Below are 27,932 nucleotides of genomic sequence, written 5' to 3'. Positions count from 1 at the left end.
GAAAGTATCAACATCCAGAGAAGTCTGATAGGTAGATGTGCCCTGTGCAGTGCTCCAAAATACTGTATGCAGCAAAGGTAACATACACAAAGGCTAGTTCTCTCTTCTGAGATGAGCTTAAGTCAACATTGGGCAAGCTTAGATACACAAAGCTATTATTCAGTAATAATTTTCTTCTAAACTAAAATTCAGGATATTTTAGCCTAATATTTGTATAAATGATTCCGAGTAGAAGCCTTCCAGAGGAAGACAACATTGCTGGAGTAATATATTGGTCTCTAATTGCACTATTCAAGTGCTTACACTTTTCAAGCACTATTCAAATGCTCCTGGGCCTGGGAAATCTACAGAAATATCCATTTGGTAACTGAAAGGAAAATTTCCTTGGAGGCAATCCTTGTATAATGGATTTTTTTTGTAAACCTTACGTCTCCATTGTCTTTCCCTGTTTTATGACAATGTGCAGATCCAGCAGTGCTGCTTTCAGTCCAAACACCATGCCACTCTGGAAGCCTCTATGGCCTTTAGCATTTGTCAATTAGTAGCTGCTGAAGAGATTTCATGTGATTTTACTTTCCCCTTCTCTAATTACCTACATTGACTTTGCTTTGTTATTCATAGAATACACCTCTTTGTTTCAGGTCTTCCAAATGTAGAGCAGCTATACATGCAAATATTTTGTTAGCTTCAAATACCACTGTTTGCTCTTCCTCAACAAAAGTACCTGCACAGTTGCCTTCAACCTCCATACAGCTCTCCCTGGCACCCACCTTTTTTCAGGAAGGAATGTATTTGATGCTGTGGGAAGTAATCCTTCCTACCTACTTATAAAGATGTTAATAATCAAAAGAATGCTCGCTATGAGGAAGCCCTGTAGAAAACCACCAGATATCTACATTGCATGTAAGAATCACATAACATTTTTGAATTCCTGTAAAATTAAATCTTATACATAATAACTCTCCTCTGCTTAACCATTTACGTGTAATGGTGAGCTCAATCTAGAACCAAGCCAAAAAAATAGTAGGAGATACTCTATCATATAAAACAGAGTTTGAAGAGCTCTGAAAGGAACTGCCACAAATAGAGCAATATATTTTGCTTCCTTCAGAATTATCCTTTACTATGAAGTACATATTAAATCAATTAGAATCTCAAACACCGCCCATAGGCTTACAGTGGACAGACAAATGTTTGCATCTTTAAGGCTTACAAAAGCAAAGTTCTGTATTATTTTCTTTCTTAGTTTCCAACAAAACAATCATGTTGAAGGAAAGCAGAGCAATGTTCTAGCTCAACAGGGATGATGTTCTGGTCTTTGGGGACATCAACTCAACACGTCCAAAAAAAAAACCATTTCCCAAGGGTGGCAACAGCAAGGTATGCAATAAAAAAAGGGGGGAAAAAAAAGGAATAAAAAGAAAAGAAGTCTTCTAGGCCAAACCAACTGAAAGCAAGGAGTAATGTTGAACATCAGTCACATTTGATGTAAGAAACAGAAAACCTACAAACAGAGCAGGAAAATGTGCAGATCTCTGAAACACAGCAAGACCTGCTAGCAGGACCCATTAACCAATGCTGCTTCTCATCCTGAATACTGTCAGCTAAGGGGCAATGATTTCTGCTTGAAGGTATAACAAGAGAGCACCAATACATAAGGCTTCAACATACATACTCAGCAGCTGTGAGGATGAATCTGGTTTCACAGAACCCAGATACATCATTACTTAGCAAATGTTAGCAGCTTTGTATTTCTGCTTCAGCTGGGCTCCCTTTACCACACCCTGGCCTCAGTGCACAGAGCAGCAAGGTGTTCAGACTGGTACCCTCCTGAGCAGCATTTAACTCATATGGACAGCGAGAAAGCTGAAAGGCAACATGGGACTGAAAGGCAAGGAGTTTTACATTTACTTTATGAAACCTTTCTGTATATAGGAAAGCTACAGAACTGGAGACAGTTTGAAGATTCTTAAATTGAACCACCATACATTTTATGGCATAGTGGAGTATCCTAGAAGTACCATCATTTTATGTGTGTTATTGATTGATTGATTGATTGATGGTTTACACACGTAAGTTGCCACAACTGAAACAATTTTTAACACATAGTTCAAAACAACAATGTATGACTCCCTATGCTGAGGAACAGGAATGGGTAAGAACAGCCACAGTAGAGACAGAAAGAAGTAGCTGGAGGTATTTTGGTGCAGTATAGATAACATGGAAATGACCATGAATAAATTCAGTGAAGGATGGAAGTGCAGGCTGGTGCTGATGAACTAAGCTCACTATTTTAAGGGGAGTTTTACCTGAAATAATTTGTTCTGAATATACAGTATTTCATGACTGCTCACACCATGCTGAGGGAAGCTGCAGACAAACTTTAAAATTCAAGGGGAGATGGTTATTGATTTCTATTCCGGGAAAGCTGATGGCTGAGAAAGGTACCCTTGAGGTGACGAGAAAACTAGGTTTGTATACAAACACAACTGTGACAATAGTGGTACTTCAGTTTTCATCTCTGTCATATTGATTCACTGAACTTTTTAACTAAACTCTTGAGTTTGCTGCAACACAGAAAACGGCACCCCGGATCTGAACTGGTGTTAAATCTGTTTGTAAAATTGAGGTTCACAGACACTGTGCCAAAGTTTTATGTTTTCTCTATGCTATGCCTGTGCCAGATTATAGGCTTTGTGCAGCTTTGAACTAGTTGTGTCTTGTAATATACAGAGGTGTCTCTATCCTTTAGAGTGCTAGGAATGCAAGCAGAGGCAGAAATGGTATTTTGAAGGCAGTCAACAAAGTAGCCCATGTGTAAAGAAGCATTTAAAGCATTTTACGTATATACTTTGGCAGTGAGAGATGCCATCGGAAGGAGATACAAGAATTTCACTGTATTGCAGGCAGAAAAAAAGAAGAAAACACCAATTCAATTTCTGTGTACATAAATGATACAATCTGTGTTGATACCAGATGTGCATTTAACCTCCACAGAGTAAAGGTTTAACTGTGTTCAGGTGTCAGTAGATTTAATTTAAAGTGTTTTCAAGAGAATATCATAGGTCAGTAAACAGAGTTGCCTGGAAACCAAACCTAGTTCATAATTTAAAGTGGGGAAATCCAAATGGTGGGCAAGCTTGCAAGGCATTTGCAGAGTGTCAGTCAGCTAGCGGGATGTCCCAGTCAGCAAACCCATCAGGATAAGGAATCATTGGATAAATTGGTTCTGGTTTCAAAGGCACAAGTATTAATCAGAAACAAGCAAGCGCACATACACAATCTCCAAAATGTACATATGAAGTTTATTTTCCTTCTCTTCCACTCTTCATCCTGTAGGCAAAACATAATTAAAAAGATTCTGTTTTCTGCCTTACTAAAAGTAGGATTTTAGCATCCAGGCAATTAAATGAAGCTGTACTGTGGTCTGAGAGGTTCAGCAGACAATGTAACATAAAGCATATGTGAAACAGGCATCACACGTAACCTGCCAGGGGTCAGAGAAATCTCTCACAGCAACCTGGATGAAGCAGCACTTGCTGACGTAGTACCAAACACTTACCTGCTGTGGCAGACCCTCCTCATGCTGAGCCGGGATGACTGGTACATGAACTGAGGGGGCCAGGGTGCTGACAGCAACGCTAAGGAAATTTCCTCTGCTGACTTACAGCCAAAAAATTGGCCAAAAAAAGAGGTAGGAAGAGGCTGCGGGCAACCTCATGGAGGGCCGGTCATGGAAGGAGTGAAATGCCTCTGAGGAAAAGGTGAAGCAGCAGCAGTCCCCAAAGGCTCTATTTAAAAACCTATAAACCTCCAGCAAGACTGAGCCTTTACTCAGATTACACACTCAGGAGCTGTCAGCATAAAACAGAGAGAATGAACCTCTGCCTTAATGAAAGCTCAATGAAGTCATTATATCCCCTCATAGCTACTGCCTCCTCATAGCACACATTACAATCACAGTGTCAATTAATGTGCTCTTTAAATCAGAACATCGTTGTTTTTGTCATGTAGTAGGATCACCTTTCTGTTTCTGTTAGGTTCAAAGTAACAAATACGCTGATATGAAGGAAAACAAAATATTGTTGGTGGATTTTTAAACTACAATTAAGCCATTTAATTCCTCCAACAAATTAATGACAACTGAGATATTGTAGTAAACTACTGACAAAATATAGCATAGGGCTTAGCCTCTGCAGATGCAATGCAAACCATGTTAAATGTGCCTTCAAATTTGCAGCAACAGCAGATACCTATTAAATATACATATACCTTGCTCTGTGAAACATTAATATCAGCATCACAAAAAAAAAAATCACAAAAAATAATCAATGGAACTATCTCATGTCTAACTGTCAGATGTGAGGCTTGAAATGGTTTTTGTACATAACGGTTATAGGATTTTTTCCTTTTTTTGATTTTTTTTTTTATCATGGAGTGCTACCTGTTAACAGCACAGACAGGCAAACAGGAGGGGAAAAGTGTGCTATTGGGCACCCTAGGTAGTCCAAAGCTCTTATTCAAAGTATCTAGGTTTAAAGAGTAATTTTTAGCATTTTTAGATCCTAACACATGCCTTTAGAAATGAAATCTAAACCTCACAAGGTATTGCTTCTATTTCCTTGGTATGTGAAAGGAAACTAATATGCCTGCAGTAACATTCACAAATAATTGCTTCACCTTCTGACCCACAGTCCTGATTTTCCACAGAGCTTAGAAATGTCACATTTCAATACACTATAAATATCTTTCACCTCAGGAAAAACATCAGTCTATAGAGGCTGAACTCAAGTGAAATGCGTGTCTAGTCTTTTGTGGATATATACATGCCCTGTTAATGAAAGTATCCAACACTTATTTTCACTTCATTGTGGCCTACTAGCATAACAGGCACTGGTTTGTGTGAAAGAAAAATATATGGGAATGTAAAGCACAAAGAACCTTAATAGCTCTCCCTGAAGACACAAATAGATGCATATATACAATACGCTTCAAACATAGCTTATAAACTTGGATATGAGGAATAGAATTAGCAGCAGCAAAACTAAAAGGCTTACTGCAAATGACTATGGACCAGATCCTCAACAGACAGGAGAGCACCCTTGAAAGAAGTAAGTCCTCCACTCAGTAGCCCACTACCTGGTGCTTCACTCCCACTGCACACAATAGCTTCTAAGGCTGTCACGCCTACCACACACCTGAACATCCCCCCAAAGCAAGCTACCAAGAAGCAATAGGACCTGATGGTACCTACTATTCTTGTTCAGGAAAGTAGGACAACCACCACAGACACTTAAGCAGCAAAGGATGTCCTTCAGCCTTCCTTTTTCTGCATCTTCTTTATTACGGTGCTAACCCTGTCTAACAGCACAGGCTGTGAGCACCTGAAGCAGCCCTGGCTATGTAGGATAGTATGATGTGCTGACCTTAACTAAGAAGATCCTCCACTTCCCAAAGACAGCAGTTTGCAGGTTCTTTGGACTAATTAAGTGGCATCAATGAGCAGCACTGCTGCTGGGAATATGAGCTGCAGAGCAGTAATACAAAGTCTTAAGAAAAATGCTGTATTTTCACTTTCTGAAACACTGTTCTTTAGGTGGAAAGGACCTGGTTGTAATTTTATCCATGCGAAAATAAATTACCTGAGCTTTACTATGTAAAATCATAAAAGTGTAATCTACACATACACATTTCACAGGTTGTGGTATCTTTGCTTGCAACATAAGGAATATTTGTTTAATTTATATGCAAAGGGAGGATGGGGGCATAAAGAACAAAGTGCAGTAAGAGGTGTTGGGAATCGAAGATCTGAAACAGATGTCTATTTATGGTAATTAAAAGCTGCAAGTAAGAAAAATAAAATCAAATCTCTATTACTGAAACAGATGTTTCTGAGATGGGAAAACAAAAGTAAAAAAATCCTAACATCTGGAAATTTAAGTGGCAGCAAAACCTGTTGGATTAAATTAAATAAGGATAATGGGTCGGTACTATTAGAAGGACATATGTGAGATAAACCAACTGTCGATGAATTAGCTGGACAAAGTAATTTTTAAGAAGATAGGCCATTAAAAAGTACTTTGGTTTTCAGTTTGTTGAACTGACTAGAAAGGACACATGTGAGAATTTAAATATCTGAGCCTCCCTGGACATTATGTGAACAATTCCAACTGTGACAAAGCTATAAAGCAGCACTGGAATCCAGATAGCAGAAGTTGCCATGTGTGCATAATTTGATATGATTAATCATTCATACTTGAAAGCCATTCCTGTGACCAGGAGTACTGCGACAAATAGGGTATTGAGAGGTAGTATATACCACTGTACTGCTGCGTGAGTGTATTTCATATTTCTATACCAACACCAAAATACTACAGAGAGCTAGGAAGTAGCTGTTCCAGCAGAGGACTTTCTTTTGACTCGGATGATCATCCTGTCTCCTTTTGCTAGGCACCTCATATAAGTCAGACAAGACAGCAAGTTTCTATAATAGGACATTGGTAAAATAACTTTCAGTATTGTTTTTAAGAAGTCAGACTTTTTTAAAATACCCAACTGTTTCCATTTGTTTATGCTTAGCTTAAAAGACAAGTCTCCAAAAGAACTGCATTTTAAATGCAAATGATAAGCATCATCAACCAGTTAAATATGACACATTCTTTTGAGTTTTCTTTCTCAATTCAAAACCTAGACAATATTAATTTATTCAATAATTTATTACCCTTTATTTCTTCCTCTGACTTTGAGCTCTTAATACCTGAACAACGTTGCCACCTGCAAAACTGGCTCGTCTCCATATCCGCCCTCTGACCAATGCCTCGTTTAACAGGTGGGCTAGTTTCCGTTCCATCTCAGCCCGAAACACTTCCTCCTGAATTCGTTGGTCGACGACACCCAGGAGAACTGCATTGCAGGGAAAGTAACCCAAGAACACAAATGAATTAGTAAAACTTTTCAGTGCCTTTTCTACACCTTCAGTTACAAGCTTTGAGTCACCCTGTGACAGTTCACAGACAATTCAAGAGCATCTGTATTCATATGGGAATATTGCCCAGTTCAGCCAGAGGTTACATGTTGGAAAGGAAGACATTGGGTGCGGAAAGGTTAAAATAAGGAGAAAAAGCGCAACAGCAGCACACAAATGAAGCTCTGTATACCAAGTGTACCTTTCCCAGATGAAGTTTAACAAGATGCCAATCATAGCACAAAAAAGCCTGCTTAAGTAGCCCTGCTCACTTCACTTCCCAAGCCCAGGTACTCCGGGTCACTGGGGCAGATAATGCTGGGAGGAATCCCTGAGAAGCAACACATAGGAAACATGAAAAAAGTATGGACCTTCATTAACAAGATGGCATCAAGTAAAAGAAAAGTGGAGTGAATGGAACAATAGTCATTCAAATGACCTAATTAAACAAGCCTAAGGGATAGTAATCCAACCCACTGCTGACTGCAGTAAAATGATTCATTTTTCACTCCTGCATTTCTCCACTAAAATGTTTTATATTTTTTAAAAGTCTCTTTTTCAGTAAGTGTTTAAATGTTAATATTTTAAGAGCAGTGCTTAATAAAAAGCCATCCATTTAAGATAAAATATATATATTTTAGATTTTTTAAAAAACATAAAATGACTTTTTCCATTTAAAAATTTTCACTGCAGATGTCAGAAGGAAATAATTTTATGATTTCTCACAGAGATCAACAGCATCAGCCTTCTAAATTCAATCATAGGCTAAGTATCTCAGATTTAAATAGCAAAGTAAATAGACAGTGTAGACAATGGCCTAAGGCTATTACATACAGAAAGAAGATGACCATTCTTGCCTGTGTATTAAATTTCAGTATCAATGAATTATACTTTATAGCATGAACTGTATTCTACAACCGAGAGGGATAGCTATAAAGAACACTTCATATCCCAACATTTTATGACTCTTGGGATACATGCACATATATCTGGGTAATTTAATATTAAAAACCTTTATACGGATAAGTGCGTCATTTTCCTATGTCATGATTCATTATCCTTAGAATACAGTATAGAGACTGAAAAGACAGATCTAGCTAAAGTCCATTAGCTTTTCCCAGGCAAGAACTGAGGTTACAAAAAATTTCTCCACATCAAAAAAGGTTCTGCAATTGGCTTTCACAATCTTACAGTCAAGAAGTTTAGAAAAACACAAAGGGACCTGATTTCTGAGCTGGAAGAACCCTCTTCTTACTGCAGCACCTAAGGGAACTTCTAGCAACAACAGAAAAACAAACCAAAGGCTCAGCAAAAGAGAGTGGGGTTGTGACCAAAAAAGCCAGCATCGCAAGGAAGGATGACACTGGATGTGGCAAACACAAGTGTAGCTTCTCTCATGTTACTGAACACAATCTGAAATTCTTCATTTTTCTTCTCTAAAACAAACTCCGTGGGCTTCAGAGATAAAGTTGCAACTTGATTTCCTGCTTAAAAAGTTAACTGGGTCACTGGTGAGAGGAGACAGGGATACCTGAAAAAAAAGCAAGCCTGCACAACAGGCAAACTACAGGTGATAAAGTTGTGGGAAGGCAAAAGTCTATCCAGTGGGAGTAGAATGTCTGATAGGCACAGCCTGGTCACCTTTCAGGGTTTCTGCTTAAAAGAAGCAGGAAGGATCTACAGCATGCAGCCACCCTTAACAGCCTTTGAGCATCTAAATGTGACAGCCCAAAATATCTGTGAATTATACAATAAAACGTCCACAAAACTTGGGCAGGAGGGATCTGCTTTGAATGAATCAGAAGAGGTCAATGTAATGTGATGAAACTAATATACTCAGAATGTATTTATTTTCATCCTGGATTGTTCCTGACATATTTTGATAGAAAGTGCCACACAGATAAATTTTTATTTTTCACTTAAAATAAAAGCCTAAAGAAACCCAACACCCCAGTGTGGCATATTGACTGCATGCAGAGTAAACACTTTATGCCTGACAGTGTAAGATGTCTCACTAAGAATGAACTGCTCAACAGATACAAACTTTGTGTGCATCATCAAGGAATTGCAGCAGTTCATTCAAGACCCAGGAATTACATTTCCCAGATATTCCAGGTCACTTGGCCCTTGGTTTCAGAATTTATTCAGCTCAGGCACATTAACACCTCATAAAAATGTATCAGCCTAAGCTACTGATATTTATGTAGGCTGGTTACAAAAATAACTGCATCCTTACTCACAGAGGCTCTACGTACCTGTTCTCACCCAGGAAGATTTCATCAGCTGAGACACATTAAGCTTAGGATAGTGAAAGGCTGAGGGAAAAACAGAATGGAGGAAAAACATCCGTAAGAACAGTATTCTCAACAACATACACCAAAAAAGAAACAATTTCGTAATTTATACTGTCAGTAAGCATCTTATTTACACAGATGTATTACTACTCCTGAGGCTATGTATGCACAACAGTAAGGAAAGTGCCCCGAACATACACTCCCCAGCTCACCTAGGAACAAAAAGAAGCTAACTGAAGCAGTCAGATTTATTACGTGAAGGATTTCAAGCTGCTGTACTGAGGTCATTGCTCCTAGAAATTTAAAAGCTCATTGTCTGAACTGTAACTCTTACCAAGCTAGCTGTAAGTATCAGAATTTTGCTTAAAGGGCAATGAGGCAACTCATGAATGTCTCAGAATGAAAATAAAACCTTCTCGGAGGCAGAAACTACATGGAAACACTAAATGTAAAGCAGAAAACTAAATATAGCTCATTGTGTTCCAGACATGTGCAGGGGTAAGTATTAAAAATACAACCTTGTTAAAAAAACAAACCCAACCAAAAAAAAAACCAACACAAAAAACCCAAACAAAAGTCACAAATAAATGCACACTACTGTAGACAAATCTCACATCTTTTGTGTTTGGTGCTGGCTCCAAGCTTTCTTCATTTATCATTTTTTCTTAAAAAGCTCTGTTACAGAATGAAATCCTTGTCCCAGTGAAGTAAATAAAGTCTATTACAACTGACTTCAGTAGGGATAAGATTTTTCCCAAGGTTTCCACTGGAGAGCAGTAAAGACATGTTGGGAAACAAGTCGAAGATGGGGGCTGGGCCAACACTTTCCTCAAGGGAAGTCTTAAACTTCACTATGGCATTAAGGAAAAGGAATGATCTTAACCTTCTCAAAATATTTAATCCAGATGCAGTTTGCTAAGCATTACACAAAGGTTAATTTTTAAACCATTTCATGGATAGAAAGAACGTGGCATGTAACAATTAAATGACCTGGTTCATGCTAAATCAATTTACAGTTACGATATCTTCAATTGTAAAATAGTTTGCCACTATTGCATATTTAATTACATAGTAATTCAAAGAGTAGCTGACCTCTGTCAGTATACAAAAAAAGTGATTATTTGCCCCTTAAAACAATTTTTTTTGTTAAGGCAAGAGCAATAGAATCACTAGCTATGTGGTACCTTTTATTTTCACGGATTTATAAATAGTCTTATGGAAAAAAACCACCCCATAAATTTGGTTATTCCAGCTTTATTCCAATAATAGCACCACTAGCTTTAACAGTACCACCTGGGAGGTACTTTGTGACTTACTGTTCAGAAGGGTATCAGAACATGGTCCTTTATTCTGGACAGGAAACATCATCCTTCTATACACTAACCAGGATGCATCAAATTTCCAAACCTCTCAGACATACGAAAACCACCTCACAGACCACTGAAGCATACACATCTATTTTTGGTACCCTGCTACACGATTCAACTGATTGTAGCTTTTAGATTGGAGTTCTATTTAATCTGGTCATGGAATTGTTTTCTTCAATTTCAAAATACAACCTGAACAAAAAGGCATAAACTGAACTGTGTCTGTTGTTTTTCCAAAGCATGGAAGAGCAAGATAAGAAAATCAAAAACCTTCCAATGGCCATAAAGCTTTGAACTGCTAGCAGTTGTTTTTTCTTCTTGTAAACCAAAATCATGTTTTGCCTCAATACTTAATGCGCTCTTCACACTTTTGCTAATTAGTACTTGAAAATGATTTAATTCATGCAAATTGCTGGATGACTATTCACTTAAACTTTTCACGGAATTAATGAAATTTAAAAATAAAACAACTTGAGCAGAAAATCTTGAAAGTGAAAAGGAAGATGCGCTGTGCTCACTGGCAACTAAGGCTGGGGCTTAAAACTCGAGGAGAAATGCATGAAATGATGGACACTTCTGCAGCTGAGACCATGCTCAGGAGTCAGAAAATCCAAGCTCCAACTCTTACTTTATAGGTCATTCCAGTGTCTCACCGACTCACATATGGCTAGATCCTGAGCTCAGCTGGAGTCGTAGCACTGCAGCAAGGTCATCTTTGCAAGATTCCTAATGTACCCGGAACTAACGATTAAAATGAGTGCAGACTGATTGTTATTCTGAGAGGGATGCTGGATAGACAAAATGCAATTATTAGTTAGATTGCAGCTGGTCTGCTAATGACTATAGATGCATTAATGAAGTGGATGCTAGCATCATTAGAAGATGCTAACTTGCAGCCCTAAAGCACCATACTGCGTAACACATTCATTCAGTGCTGACTGAAAAGGCACAGGGTCACCTAGTCACCCAGAAACCTCTTGACAGAAGTCTGACAGGGGCAACATGGCCTTTGCAAGGTGCTCCAAGGATCTCTCTGACCCTCTCATAGAGAGATGTGTGGGACCATGCAGGACAGAACTGGTACCACATTGACGATTCTTATTTCTGATAAATGGAGGAACAGTAATAGAAAGCATGGAACGCATGCAATATTTGGAATCAGAAGGGATCAACTGAAAAATAATATTCCATTAAAATATAGGGGTATGGGCAAAAATAACACACTGTATCTGTTGAAAGTCTGATACAAAATCCACTCAGAAAAAAATTGCCAAACATTTCTGCATAATATTGGACTGTATCATATGATTTTATATTATCCTATTGGCCTTGCAACATCTCTAAGATATCTAAAACGGATGCCACCCATCAAAGTGCTACTTATGGCACTGAAAAATATAGCAAGACCCAAAGCAACTCGCTCTCATTTACAAGTCGCAATAAAACCCAAGAGATTTATTCAGGGTAAGTTCATGAAGGTCAATATTCCTTGTTTAGCCTTTGCCTGTCCTTAAAGAAATCGTCCAGACAAAGAAATACCAAATACATTCTTTCCTATTGTTTTCAATGGACTAGCACTCAAAACCTGTGATTAGACTTGCTTTATTTCTGCTGATACATAGAATCATAGAATAGTTAGGGTTGAAAAGGACCTTAAGATCATTAGCTGCAACCCCCCTGCCATGGGCAGGGACACATCACAGTAAACAATGTCACCCAAGGCTTCATCCAACCTGAACTTGAACACTGCCAGGGATGGAGCATTCACAACTTCCCTGGGCAACCCATTCCAGTGCCTCACCACCCTTACAGTAAAGAATTTCCTCCTTATATCCAACCTAAACTTCCCCTGTGTAAGTTTTAACCCATTGCCCCTTGTCCTATCACTACAGTCCCTAATGAAGAGTCCCTCCTCAGTATCCCTATAGGCCCCCTTCAGATACTGGAAGGCTGCTATCAGGTCTCCACGCAGCCTTCTCCAGGCTGAACAGCCCCAACTTTCTCAGCCTGTCTTCATACAGGAGGTGCTCCAGTCCCCTGATCATCCTCGTGGCCCTCCTCTGGACTTGTTCCAACAAATCCATGTCTTTTTTATGTTGAGGACACCAGAACTGCACACAATACTCCAAGTGAGGTCTCACGAGAGCAGAATAAAGGGGCAGGATCACCTCCTTCAACCTGCTGGTCACACTCCTTTTGATGCAGCCCAGGATACGGTTGGCTTCCCGGGCTGCAAGTGCACACTGAAGCCGGCTCATGTTCATTTTCTCATCGACCAGCACCCCCAAGTCCTTCTCCACAGGGCTGCTCTGAATCTCTTCTCTGCCCAACCTGTAGCTGTGCCTGGGATTGCTCCGACCCAGGTGTAGGACCTTGCACTTGGCATGGTTAAACTTCATGAGGTTGGCATCAGCCCACCTCACAAGCGTGTCAAGGTCCCTCTGGATGGCATTCCTTCCCTCCAGCGTATCAACCGAACCACACAGCTTGGTGTCATCGGCAAACTTGCTGAGGGCGCACTCAATCCCACTGTCCATGTCAGCGACAAAGATGTTAAACAAGAACGGTCCCAACACCGATCCCTGAGGGACACACATAGTTCATGACCATCTAACCAGTTTATCTAAATCTAAATGGTAAGATGTAAGGTGGACAACACAAAATAAGCATGCAGGAAGGTGTAAACCAGATATCTGAAAGTAAGCATGGTGCTCAAGCTACCTGGAATTCTGTGGAGGAAAGAAAAAAAGTCTGGAAGTTTCCAGCTTGGCCACTCCAACAGTCCTATTCCTGCACAGAACAGCCCATTCTGTCAAACTAACAACTTTCACTACTGACCTGGACTGTAAATGAGCAGAAAAAGCCGAGAAAAAACTCCTGCTGTTAATGATGCAAGTGCAAGGTTCTACACCTGGGTCAGAGCAATCCCAGGCACAGCTATAGAGTGGGCATAGAAGAGATTCAGAGCAGCCCTGCAGAGAAGGACTTGGGGGTGCTGGTCAATGAGAAAATGAACATGAGCCGGCTTCAGTGTGTGCCCGCAGCCCAGAAAGCCAACCTTATCCTGGGCTGCATCAAAAGGAGCGTGACCAGAAGGTCAAAGGAGGTGATTCTGCCCCTCTACTCTGCTCTTGTGAGACCCCAATTGGAGTATTGTGTGCAGTTCTGGTGTCCTCAACACAAAAAGGACATGGAACTGTTGGAACAAGTCCAGAGGAAGGCCACGAGGATGGTGAGGGGACTGGAGCACCTCCCATATGAAGACAGGCTGAGAAAGCTGGGGCTGTTCAGCCTGGAGAAGAGAAGGCTGCCTGGAGACCTCATAGCAGCCTGCCAGGATCTGAAGGGGGCTTATAAGGATGCTGGGGAGGGACTCTTCATTAGGGACTTTAATGATAGGACAAGCGGTAACAGGTTAAAACTTACACAGGGGAAGTTTAGATTGGATATAAGGAAGAGGTTCTTTACTGTAAGGGTGGTGAGGCACTGGAATGGGTTGCCCAGGGAAGTTGTGAATGCCCCACCCCTGGTGGTGTTCAAGGCCAGGTTGGACAGAGCCTTGGGTAGCATGGTTTAGTGTGAGGTGTCCCTGCCCGTGGCAGGGGGGCTGAAACTAGATGATCTTAAGGTCCTTTCCAACCCTAAATATTCTATGATTCTATGATGTGCTTACTGCACAGGGAACCCACACTGTTAAAAGTATAATGAGTACATACCAGCTATGTGAAAAAAGAAAAAAAACTATGTAAGGACTCTGTGAAGAAAGAAATGTGAGGAGTACAAGAAGCAGGGAGCAAATACATTCCTTCAAACAAGGCTCATATTTGGGATACTGATGGCAACGTCTCACTTGGCTTAGCAGTGTTCAGGTACAGTGATATTACACAAGTATCTTTTCCTTAGTACAAGTCAACTTCAAGCCCCTGACAGCTCAGCTCATCTAAATATAATTTCTTTTTCTTTAGATGTAGACTAGAAAATTTACAAAATTATATACAGAGCGCTCATGGGGGAAAAAATTCACCACCAGAAATATTAACTGTTAGCACGCCTGGTAACTAAGGCACAGATGGCAGAGAAGAGTACAGCATGGAACATTACATATTTACATATGAACAGTAACATACATGAATTGTTTACATGTAAATATGCAAATATCCAAAATTCCCCCCCAAAATTCACACTGAAATGCAAAGGGCTGCATATTAATTTGCACAGAGCAAAGAGGCTACCTATTCTAAGGAAGATCTTCACACCTTTCCTGCTGCAACAGCTCTGTAGACAAAGGGAGAGCATGAATGCAGAGTTCAGGGTTTAGAAAACAAAGTCATTAAGGCATCTTCCTGCCAAAGTGGATATGGCTGTTGGTCATCCTCAACAGACTGCTGAATAATGTCTCAAGAAGGATCTGTCCAGTGCTGCTGAGCCTTTCGATGTGATTTCTGGCTCTGAATACTGAAGATCTAAAATCCTTAGGCTCAAAATAGTCACATCAACAGTGGAAAAACCAATGTAGAAACAGTTATAAATAACTGAGTGTGGTTGCCTCAGTTATAGAAGCCTATGAACTACATTCATTATTGTGCTGCTCACAGACAGGCCCACAGCTCTAACAAGCAGAGACGCTGCATTCCCACTTTGCTCACTTAGCAAATGGCACCATATCTAGTATTCCAAAACAGTGACTACAAACACCCTGAAGCATTACTGAGACCAAACTAGACAAGTAAAAAACAGAATAAGCTGTCCTGCAGTGGGCACAATCTACTTTAAACTTGAGTTCTTCTAGCAACAACCAATCCAAATGCTGACAGGGTATCCCCTGAGCACCAAAGCCTCATGCTTACTACACTGCAAACTCTGGGAAGACCTCATAATTTCTAAAAATTCTCAATCACTAAATTGAAATTTAATGCATTTATTTCAATTTATTACTTTATTTTAACATGACATTAAATATTTTGAAAATTTTGCTCAAAGCCCTGTCCAACCTGGTCTTGAACACTGCCAGGGATGGAGCAGACACAACTTCCCTGGGCAACCTGTGCCAAGCTCTCACCGCCCTCATAGAATGAAGTACGTATCATGATGGATTTAGTCACCACTGCTGAGTAACTCCTCCTACCTACACCAAAGGTCTGCTTGAGGATTTGAGGTTTGGTATTGTTTGGGAGATTGGGTGGATTTAAGGAGAGGAAAAATATTTCTGCATTTGAAGCCTGGATGCTTGTACTGGAATCTGCAGGGATGAAATTACCACACTGCTGGTGTACTTGTTGAAAATCACCCTCAGGAATGGAGAAACAACTCCTGAAGCTTCAGAAACAAAATTATTCTATAACTTACCTACAGGCTTAGGCATGCCAGCGTGCTAATAGAGGATAAATGTGCCAGGCTACAAGAGCCAAAATCTACCCTACCTGTCTGCAAAACCTCAGAGGAGTCAGGAAAGGAGAAGAAATCCAAATGGGGCTTCTTTTTTTTTTTTTCCAAAGGCACTGCCTGACCTTTTCACTCATTCTACTTTGCACAGCCTTCTCATTAACATGTGAGCTATCACAGAGCTCCACCAGCACTGGCCTGAAATCAGCCCCACTGGCCAGGCAGTATGAGCGTGCGGATAACACACGGAGAGCTCCTGCTGTGAGCACTGAAGAAATTACCTTCAAATTTCCTAAGTACTATCAGGAAAGGAAAATAAGGAGAACAGGGTACATGCATGTTTAATAGGAATGTTTTTCCCCTATGACCAGCCTGTCTTTCAGAATACACCAGCCTTAGTAGCAATTCTGTTATCATTTAATTGCATGGTAGCTCCACTGTACAATCCAGAAGATGGATTCTCAGCAAAGGGCAACCTTAAAATTCACTACAAATATCACTCTAGAATATGTGCACAAAACACCCTGTAGGACCAGATGTTTGCACATCACAGGAAAGAAAAAAAAAAGGCTCTACAACACTAAAAATATTACCCAAGAGTCTAAAAGTTAAACTCTAGGGCAAAGGTACAAAAGAGATGACAGAGTAAAGAGAAATAGCTTTCAAGCAATCAATGCAAGAGCAACAGTTAATTTGAATTCATTGAGAGACAAAGACCACAGCCTGCAACCTGAGAAGTTCTGTGGCTTCACAAAGGGAAAAAAGAAACGCTAGTCATCTACGGACAGGGATTCTCAAGGCTTTTGGTCCTGGCTCAATCAAATACAGCTACCACTGCACAAGTACAGTTTATGTGAGACCAAATGAGAGTAGAAATAGTTTTTAATTGATTACGGAGCAGAGGATTCAGAAATGATGAAAGATAAAGATTCTAAAAATTAGCTACTTCTAGTTATTGGAAAGTATCCTGTGCAATCATCTTACATAGAGTTAAAGTTGCATTCTGTGGCTGCACACTCTGGAGAACAATTTCTGTTGATAACCACTCTTTAGGGCATCCTCATTGACATATAACTAAACAGCTGTATAATGAACAAGCAGGTACCATTAGGCCCTATTTTCCACTGGATGTTTCACTGTGTAGCAAAGAACACTGTGCCAGATGCTATGCACCTATATAGCTCACAAAAATAACTCCAAAAATTAAACATCTGCTTTGGGAAGCACAGTGACATAGGAGAAATAGGGAATTAATGGACTGAGTTAACAGTAACACCACCGAGGGGAAAGGCCAGCACTGCTTTCTCATGATCTTGCTTATGTTCATGAGTTATTTCTGTCATGAAAAATTCACTAGTGTACAAGGATAAGCGCTGAGTTTAGAAACTCGACTTACTAATGAGAGGAGCTGGAACTAGATGATCTAGTTAAGGTCCGTTCCAACCCTAACTATTCTATGATTCTGTGAGACTGAGGTCTCCGAAAAATGTAACCAAACGTAAGCTGTCACACAAATTCTGCTGTGCAGGCAGTTCCCTTTAATCCGAGTTTAGGATGGCCATGGACTTGAAAAAAATGTTTGCAACTCAAATTGTACATAAGAAGTGAGAGGTACATTTAAAAGATAATACCTTGAAAGATAAGAGACTACTTGAAAAAGCACTGCTGCTGACTAACAGATAAATCACTTGAACTATAAGGGCAAATATAAACCTATGTTGCCAGTGTCCCAGGTTTTCCAGAAGTCAGAGTCACAGTTAAGTGCAGCACAAAGCCCAAGATAGTAAATTCTGCTGAGAAGCAGCAAAGGCCCCTGTAGACATAAACACAGAGACACTCCTTGTATTGCACTTCATAGCAATACTTACCGAAGTGACTTCTTTTTCTTCTTTTTAATCTGGACTAAACCCAATGGACTAACAAAGCCAGGTTAAGTACACCTGACCCAGAGCAACAGGAAAGGATGATGACAAAACCAACAAGCTGCTATGACACTGATATGTAGTATGTGAGCAGAGAGGGGCATGGATTTACTCTGCAGAATTCACGATAAGAGTCAGGTATTTGAGGCTGCATTATCACTTATGCACAAAATCACTTCAAAATTGTAGAGAGGAAAAAAATACTAAAAAATGTATTTTTGCAGTCTTGGCAAAGAGCAAGTACTCACGTTCAGCGATTTGCTGCACAGGGAAGCCCAGATAGAAGCTGAATTCCACCACGGACAAGTTTCTTAGCTGCTCACTGACTTCAGACCCATTTAGAAAACCATACCTATCTCGGATGGCAAAAACAATGCTCACAGGGCCTTGCCGAAATGCTACCCCAGGCCTGCTCACAGTTATATTCAATATCTGAAAAGACAAGATTGAAGCAGGGTCAGCAAAATCAAATCACTGACATTTGAATTCCATTTTTTTTTCCTAATAGAAAAGGGGGACAATTCACATCAAAACAGAGTAACATCTGTTCCAGACTGATTCAGCTTGCTGAGTCTCAGATGAGGCAAAGTTACATGTGAAATCTTCTTCTAAGTGTTATTCTTTAAGGTCAGTTATAATCCAGAATTATCTGAAAGATACAGTCCAGAAAATGTGGAAAAAAAAAGCCCCACCTAGAGAAGCAGTCAGAAAAAAAAAGTCTACCAATAAAGTCTACCAAAAGTCTACCAAAAAAACAAGTCTACCAACCTGCACGGAACAGACAGGGAGACCATGGTAAAGAAGCATTCTGAAATGGATGTTTTCTTGGTCAAAACCTCCTGCACTGTGCACGCTTAGACCCTAACTCTGGTCAGAAGCCTGACTGTGGTTTGGGTGCCAAGCTTTTTCTAGACAAACTTTTTCCAGACAGTGAAGTAGTATTTAAAGTAGAAGTTTGCTAGGTGGATAGTCCAAGAAATTGCTTTTCGTTCTCTGTCTTCAGTCTACCCAGTCATGCTGTGTCATTAAGTTGCTCACTTCTGAGGACTTTACTACAGGTACTATATAGTTAGTACTTCAGGTACTGTAAAGTTCACGCTATTTTTCCTTCCATTATTTTATTTTAGGGTACAACAGATGGGCATTTATGGTGCCAGTTAAATAACATAATAAAATTTTTACTAATTTAGGTATTACAACAAATCTAGATTAAATTTAAAACTCAGACAGAAGAGAGAGTTGGTGTCATTAAGCTGAATTACCAGTTTTCCAGGGAGTTTTAAGTTCTGCTATGTCATTCAGTGCCTAGCACATAAAATTGTGTATTTTCATATATGTAGTTCCAGTAGCAGCTGCCACAGACATATACTGCTGTATTTCTAGACCTCAGAAGCAACTAGTATGTTTGCTCACATAATACCAGAGTGCATGTAACTCCTATGTTCCCGAATACAATTCCCTGAGCAGCAGTGAGACCTGAAAGTTATCTTCCAACAAAAACATTCTAACCACACCCTAACTTTGTAACAGTAACACAGGACAGAAATTATTCTGGTAAGAGCTGAAGCAGACTTTATATGAAAAACTATAAACCCTATTATATTTAATAATGCTTTTGGACATGCAAGATGATGATTTGTAAGTTTTTCAAAAAGCTTGAAACCAAAGGAATATGTGCCGTATGATTTTGTAGGGGGACAAAACCCCTGACTCGATGACAAAGCTTCATAGTTCTCCATCATCTAGATGGCAACTGGTAATCAAAGAACACCTAAGTCATTTTACTGGCTGGATGAAACACAAGACAACCAAACGTGACAAGAAAGAAGGGACAGACACAAAACGTGTTAATCTTACCTGCACAGTTAAGTTGTAGAACTCCGGGTGTTTGCTCACCTCCATGAATGCCATCTTCAGCCCTTTCTCAATGCGCCGGCTAAAATTGCAGAACCCAACATCCACATTTCGAGGCACAAACTGAAGCACTGAAGGCAAAGGGTACACATTATTCCAATAGACAAGCACTTCCATTAGGGAGAACAAAACGAGCAAGAGAATCCAAAGGGCTATGACTTTTTCATGGAATTCAGCACATATTCAGTAAGACACTGGGTAAAAATACACTAGAAACATTTTGTGTTGGTGCAATAAATTCTCTACTCATTAATATCTATTGCAGCAGTAATTAGATTACTGAAATATATTAGTGACAAAATACTTATTGTAGAATTCAATATAAACATAATTTGAAACTTGACTCAAGCATTCTAAAGTAGTTAAGATTCACAGCAGAACACAGGTTTTGACTCAACCAGGTGACCAGGTGTGAATCAATACAAAACTACTCCTCCTCTTCCTGTTGATAAGAACTTACCTGTCTGAACCTGGAATCTGTTATCTGGCACAGCGAAAGAAGGATGCAGTGAGAGGATCATGGGGGCCTCACCACGAAGAAGACTGCTGTTCATAAGCACATTTATGACAGCTACTGCCGTGTAAACAAAAGGACCTGACGTCACCAGGAAAGCAAATTTGGGGGAAATCTTATAAACCTACCAAAAAAAAAAAAAATCTTCAATGTGAAATTTAGCAACACTTTAAACCTACATAGTTTCAAGCATTTCGAAGGCACACCATCAACAGGCAGGAAAATGCATTTTTTCAAAGCAAAAGCAAAAGCACAAACACTCTGATAGTGCTGTGCCTTCCAGTCTCTGCTCCAGTGCATCAGAAAGGCAACTCCCCCATGATAGCTGCACCTACTAGAATCTCTTCAGTACAACACACCAATCCCAACACCTCTTGATTTATCACATCCTGGCATAGTAGCACTCCCCCTCACTGGCATTCCCCTGGAGTACATAAGAGTTCCTGTACAATATTGCTATTTACTTACTGAACCGCTTGCATAGAGTCTGCATACTGCACAGCAAATACATCCTATACCATTCACATGTGACATGCAAGGAGCAAAGCACACATAACCTGTGTTTTACAGATTTATGGATATAACTTTCATACTTAAGAGAATGCTTTCTTCCAGAGAACACTTCTATCTGCTTATGTCAGTGTAGTTAGTACAATTACAATTTTCCAGTTCATCTCCTGACTTTGAGTCATCCTAAAAACCCTGAGGAGCCTTAGTCATCATATAGAAGAAATGAGATTGCAATTTAAATATAAACCGTGGTGAATGTTTTCATGCAAACACTCTCATCCACCGTTTCTCTTGTCACCTAAGTAAGAACAAACTGAAGGCTTTTATTTATTTAAGCGCATTTCAGTGTCTTCTCTCCTTCGGAGAAACTCTCAATGTCAAGGGCACCTGTTTCCCCAGCATTCTTTTTCCCCTTTTTGGTTTACTCCTCAGTTTGCTATATTTACCTAAGGCAGCCACACTGAAATATTCTGAGATGTCCCATATGACAGCCTCCCAAATAAATAAATGATCTAAACCAGAGACCTACAGGTTTTGATAAATGTGCACCTCTCAGATGAAGAGATGCTAGCACCTTGAAGGCTTTGTGCTGGTGAAGGGGTATGTTAGATATCCTCAACTTGAGGATCAGCCTTACAGAAAAGCACAGTACTGCTTAAACTGTTAACCACATGTCCCTTACTTGCATATTCCTGCTGCGCTGTAAAGCGACGGCAGTTGCTGTTCAGATGAGACAGCAAGCAGCTCTTTTTTTGTCCCCTAAAAACCATGCATTTCAAAGAGATCATCTTCACCAGAAGAAACTACCTCAGCAGCAGAAGCAAATAAGAAATAATCTATGCTGCTCATTATTCATTTCTTCCTTCTTAGTCCACAAATATATGCAACATCCAGCTTTTAATCTAAATTGATTTAGACCCATAGAACTCAAATTTGTTTGATATGAATAATATGCACAGCTCTTTTCAATTTCTCTTATCTGAAATTTTATCCTTTTATCTCGGGATGAAATGATCTCTGAAGCTTCAGTTTGTCAGATGGGAACAGCAGTTATAATGGGTAAGACATGGCAAAGGAAAGTTGCCTATTACTGCAAAGGAGACTACTTAAAAGGCAAGAAAAAGAGGAATTAGAATTACAAATCTCAGTTACAATTTTCTGGTGATTTCTAAAGCAATATATGCTGAGGAAGAGGGGCCTAGTATACTCAGCATGTACTCATGCACTAGTTAGGTATTTCAGACAGGAAAGCAAACCTCTGGTAACTAACTTAGCTGTCTCCATCTCTGACCTATTGCAAGTGCAGCATAGATACAATGGAAGAAGCCTACCCCCAAACACCCCATGGAATTTTGCTCTGACTTGTTCATCTTCACAGCTAACACTGTTTCCCTTTTGTCCTTGACTGCAGCAGTTTTCTGAGAGCAGCTCCAGAAGAATGGAAATTAAAAAAGAAAAACACAACCCAAACCTTAAAAGTGTAATTCTGAGGTAGGTAGATTTGAACCACTACAGGTAAAAACAACAGGTACTTCTGCTTGAGATACTGTAAGGCTGTCTAGAGTTAACTCTCTACAACCTAATTCACATGACAGAAATAATAGAGCTGTGTCAGCATGATGCTGTTTACAAGCTAATTCACAGAGAAGTTTGCAAAGCTATCTAGGATAGATGAGCATAGCTCATGACTCTTGATTCATGAATGAATAGCTCTTCTTGGCACAGCTCTAATGGTTCACAAGCCCAGCCATCCATCCAACCCTCTCTTGGAGGTTTCACCTCTACTGCCAGGACAGTTAGATGCCAACAAATTAGCTAACCACCATTAAACAAGCATAGATTTCTTACATTAAATAAGTACAAATTTCTTAACATTTTGGGCCAGAAAGCTAGAGAAGAACACAAAACTCCATGTGCATGTTGGAGCCATTCCCACGGCAAAAGCAGAAACCTTCATCAGGAACAGAGAGACTCTTGCACCACCTCAGGTTGAACTATCCCTTCTCCAAAGTGCATTGGCTAATCCGACTGCTGTTTCCAGGACACAGCCTTCCTCATTCAAAGCTACCCCCCATGAGAGAATGCTTCTAGAGCAGAAAAAAGCCTTGAGTTACTAGAGGCTAGAAGAGTATTCAGGGAAAACATTAGCATATGCTTACTCTGTCCCTTACGATATTCCCTAAGCATTTGCTACTGATTATTGTCTGCTAATATATTAGATGAGATGCACCTTTGCTACAATCTAATCCATGCCTACACTCCACTGCATTATGCTGTGCAAACACCTGGCAGAAAGCATAAACAACTGATTTCCTCACCCCCACCTTATTAAGCATCCTGTAAAGAGCCTGCAGAGAGCATTTAACATCCCAAAGACGGACTACAAAGGCCCACATGTCTTAAAAATGAAACAAAGCTTCTGCTTCTGTGCACTTCAGGATCCTAAGGCAACAATTCTCTCACTGTTTTTTAAACACCTAAATGGTACCAGCCAGAACATCACAGCAGTGAGTAGCAATGATGCCAGAGTAAGTCCACAAGGTGGCATCTATGAAAGGAGTATTTAACTGCTTGACAATGAACTGAGCTCCTTACCTTGAAGGCAGAGGCATACTAATCACAGAACCAACTACTCTGAAAAAGACCTTTAAGATCATCAAGTCTCAGGGCTGTCAAGTCTCAGTAAACCATGGTTTGGATTTTGGATTACAGAAACCAACAGGCTAAGGACAGGCCCCAAACCCTAAGCACATTAAATACAGCAAACAAAGTGTCTGAATTATACTTTATGCTGCATGATAAAATTTCCAAGCACAAACGAGGCTGGCAAAAAGCTTTTTCCTGTTGGCATGAACTTAATGGCACCAGGGGTCCTGGCAGTGAGTGACTGGCAACACTGTTTTATTTCAGACCCCAGTGAAATGAATCTTAGTCAAGGGAACATTGCATAACAGATTTAACCAAGTGTCATAAGGCTTGTATTAGAGAAAGTTGACAAAAATTACTCTTATCCAAACAACAGGGTCTTATTCTTTTGCAGATGCTATACACTGAGACCAAGTGGCAAGAGCTTTAAAATTTTTGGTTATTGTCACTTTGTTGTAAAGACTTTTGATAGGAAAAAAATGACAAAAGATTGTTTTCATTAGGCAGGATTCAAGCCTTTTTTTTTTTTTTTCTTCCACTTCAACAACTCAGAATATTCAAAATAATAAATAAGCAGAGACCACAGTTTCAGCCTTCAAATGATCCTCCGGTCAGTGTTAAACTTGTTCTGTATTTAAAGTGAGCTGCAGTTATATCCATCGTTGCCATGGATTTAATTCGAAGGCATATATTACTACAAAGTTAAATTTAATAGGACTGTCTCCTGTGATGCACTACATCACACCCAGGGAGCAACATCTGTGAGCTGTAATAGAAGACACAGTTAAAAAGCAGCTTAGAGAAGTGCACTGCTTTACCATAACCTGCAAATGTACACAGGGTTCCTGGGTACTCTTGACTAACAAAAATCAGATCTGGTTGATTAATTCATTTTAGCAATATAGACAAATTGTACATTACATCACCACTCGACATACTGACACTACAGACAGCTTTTTAAAAATAACAGTTTTGTTAGTACTCCACTGTTAGAGGTGAAGACATTTGGCAGTAATTACTTTTAGTGTAAAACCCATACCCAAGGCATCACAAAGAACAGAAATGATAGCAGCATTCTAGCATAAAATAAGCATAAATTGACTCCACAGAGATGCTTTCTCCTTTTGATAAAAAAAGAATCTGCAAAGAACGAAGCTAGGCTAACTGCATTATTTATAAAAACAGTTGCTTCTGAAAAGCCTTTGGGCCAAAACAACCTATTGAGAGCTACACAAGGCAATAGTGAGCATGAAAGGAAGGAATTTAAAGGGCAAAAGAAGCAAGATATCAAATGTTTGCTCCAATCAATCTTCAAATATTTAGGAATAGATTTTGTCTCACTGCTGGTAGTATTAAGACAGTCAGCACTTCCATATTACTGAGGCATATAAGGACACTGAAAATTAGTTCTATCATCGTGAACTTTGACCTCTACTTGACTATGCCAATTTGCACAACCTGAAGGTATAATTCACAAACCAGAAGAAAAATATCTTCTTTAAAACAAACAAACTATCAAACAAACAACAACAAAACAAGTAACAACTAAAAAGCTTACGGGCAGGTATTGCTAAAAGGACCTAAACTACACCAATTTATAATGGTAGCTCACTGTGGCTGAAGTTTGGCAGAAATTCCTAACACTCCTATCTTGACTGAGGAGTACAGAGCTATATTCTCAAACATCAGACAGGAGCTGTTTAATTACTGAGTGCAGTGACTATGGCAAGAGCTGTCAAAACACTCTTTCCCCACACATATCGGCAAGCAGAAGTTAAAAGCACCAAGGGATCCTGTGCATGGAGAAACTCAGGTCATGTTCAACATTGAAACCGTTACTTGAGTTAACTTCATGAAGAAAATGAGATCACAGACTCAAAAAAGTAGAATAGGGTGTTGGCATATCACAACTGAGTAAATACAGACATGAAAAATTGCAAGTGCAGCTGAACCTGCACCCATACCAGTCATTCTATTCCGTTTTGTCCCCAGTGTTGAAGTACCTGATTATACAACAAGGCACACCCAAACTACCTCTACAGTCTTTTCCTCTCACTAAAAGGGTTTGAGACAAGTGATGGACTTGGCAGTCCTGGGACTTGAGGATTTTAAAGGTCTTTTCCAACCTAGTTGATTCTATGATTAGTACACCTCTGCCTCATCTCAACCAGACACTCTGTGGAAATAACCAAAATACTATTCAAAGTATCACTATTCCTTGAACATCAAAGCAGAGGAAGCTTTCACAAAAAACCAAGAGCACAGCAATTCTTAGCTCTGTGAGTGGGAGAAGACCAGAAGCCTATCTGAAGTCTTAAAAATAGCATTTTACCATTGCATACCTGATTTTTCTCCACTTGCTGGCCCCGCCCCCCCCCCCCTTCGTCTGCTAAATCTTGCATTTGGGATTCTACCGCTTCCCCTGCAAGTATTGATGTCCTCACAATATAAAATAGCATAGGCTGTGAAGGTTTTGTTTTGTTTAAAGTGCCAACTATACAATCAGCTAGCAGAAGAATCAAAACGTTAACGTTTTAACAGGTATTTCAAAGGGTAAAAGCTTTTCAGTTCAGTTTCAGTTCACCAGGCCAAGGATGTGAGCAGTAGAGGCTGGGCACTGCTTGCTTACCCCGGTAAAACCAAGAAAGATCTGCTCTAGGAAATGATGACATTCTAAAAATAAAAAAGTTGATGTCATATTCACATTGAAAAAAAACCCCAAACCAAAGCCCCAAACATGGCTAACATTTAAGTTACAATAAATCTCTAACATAGTATCCCATGGGTTGTTTTTAAATCACTGTTTTAGCCTGTGACCTAAAGCCACTATTGCATTATATTGACCAAACAGTACTTGCACACGCTTCATACCACTTACCTCTAGCTCTACCGATCGCCTGAACTGAACTCTGAGCACTTCTTTGATGGATTCACTGACATTCTGTAGAACAGCTCTTCGTGCCAGCACTGGAAATCAATGTCAGTCAGTAAATACATTTTAGCTTCAACTCTTGGGCTTTGGTTCAAAGCTGCATTTTCAATTGTGCAACGCATGGAAAAGCAGGCAATGAGATCAACCCCATCAAATGGGTGAGACAATGGACAAGGAAAAAGGTAAAGGTGTGGCTGTATCCTTGACTGCACATACAGTTTAAGGAATTCCAGGCTTATTTTCCCCTCTTATTTTAGTTTTTCATATCTGGTGTCTTGAGCATTATAGTAAAAGAATCTTTTAAACAGCCACTGAGGCATTCAAGTTGGACCTGAAAGTTGCCTTACATTTGAGTGTGACCCGTGCATAACGAGCCTGCTGTCATAGCACAGTTAAAAGTTTTGTAGGCAATGCATGGAATGCAGATGAGGACAGAAAAAAGCCGCAGAAAATATGCATCTGCTTTTCTCTTAAATAAAAAGTAAGCAAGCATGACATAAATTACTGAAAGTGATATCTACCAAGTAAGAAATCACTTAAAAAACCCCGCATCCCTATGAACGTCATGTCTGCCACAGTCACGCTTAAGATTATGACTATGGTCAAAGAAACAACTGAACGATGTCGTGTTGTCATCCTGCCTTTACTTCCCACCAGTAGCTTGCCTACAAAACTACTCAAATTACAGGTTAAAAAACCCGTCAACTTCCGCCTCATGGCATAGCCAGCTCACCTTCATATCTAGAAGACGAGATTATGCTCATTCTGATTTACATATTACAAATAAATTTAAAGGCAAAATATGTTGCACTTTTGCAGCTGCCCTGGATTAGTTTGCTGGTGTTGTTTTGTTAACAAGTTAGGAAGAGATAGGAAAACACCAAAAAAAGCAAACACAGATGCCAAGACAATTAGTTTTGAAACACACTAATGCCACTTTTTCTGGTTACAAACACACGAAATCCAACTGAAATGAGTACAGGAGGAGGAGGGAAAATATAAATATAAGCTAGTACGGTAAAATTACAAAAATGGTTACAAACCCCAAATATTTTTTAAACCAACCCTCCTCTTTCATATTACAACATTACCTCACATGCAGGTTGTTTTTACAAACAGCAGCAACAACTGAAAGGAGAAACTTACTCAGTCAGAACATTTAATAGTTTGGCAAAACATCACCATGACAGCAACATTCATTTACAACCCATGAAATGATAAAGCAGCCTCTAATTCAGCAGACTTGTATATATGCATCAGCAATTTTAGAAGGCAAGTTCATTCTCTGTGCAGTGTAACATGCACATAACTCACCATCACAACAGACTTTGCTCAAATGAATTCTATTGTTTTCAAGAATAAATGATAAATCACCACTTTTACACCTCTTTGTCTAAATTTATCCCGTATTTCTTTGAAAGGTTCTCTTAGTTAATTCATTACCTACAATTTAACTAGGGGGTCCCATTACAGTGGCTTCTGGAAAA

At 39.7% G+C, this 27,932-nt stretch overlaps 1 protein-coding gene across 6 annotated transcripts in view; it reads right to left on the bottom strand.

Annotated features, from left to right (window-relative positions):
• Positions 1 to 27,932, bottom strand: part of KIAA1549 (KIAA1549 ortholog) — a 146,222-nt gene that overhangs the window by 45,666 nt on the left and 72,624 nt on the right. For all 6 annotated transcript variants that reach the window (XR_009728272.1, XM_061371904.1, XM_061371908.1 and 3 more), the window contains exons 3-8: positions 26,392 to 26,480; positions 20,304 to 20,481; positions 19,787 to 19,914; positions 18,178 to 18,361; positions 9,220 to 9,279; positions 6,758 to 6,903 (exon numbers count right to left, since the gene is read on the bottom strand). Coding sequence is in view for 5 of the 6 variants with exons in the window: in XM_061371904.1 (XP_061227888.1) it covers positions 6,758 to 6,903; positions 9,220 to 9,279; positions 18,178 to 18,361; positions 19,787 to 19,914; positions 20,304 to 20,481; positions 26,392 to 26,480 (785 nt within the window). In the remaining variant the exon portion in view is untranslated. The remainder of the gene's footprint in view (positions 1 to 6,757; positions 6,904 to 9,219; positions 9,280 to 18,177; positions 18,362 to 19,786; positions 19,915 to 20,303; positions 20,482 to 26,391; positions 26,481 to 27,932) is intronic.

The sequence above is a fragment of the Neopsephotus bourkii genome, unplaced genomic scaffold (genome assembly GCF_033783945.1).
Source record: "Neopsephotus bourkii isolate Nb327-2 ecotype Australia unplaced genomic scaffold, CSIRO-AGI_Nbou_v1 NB_1589, whole genome shotgun sequence".
Lineage (NCBI taxonomy): Eukaryota > Metazoa > Chordata > Aves > Psittaciformes > Psittacidae > Neopsephotus > Neopsephotus bourkii.
The sequence above is the reverse complement of the archived record's forward strand: the minus strand, read 5'-3'. Positions and strand labels throughout refer to the sequence as shown.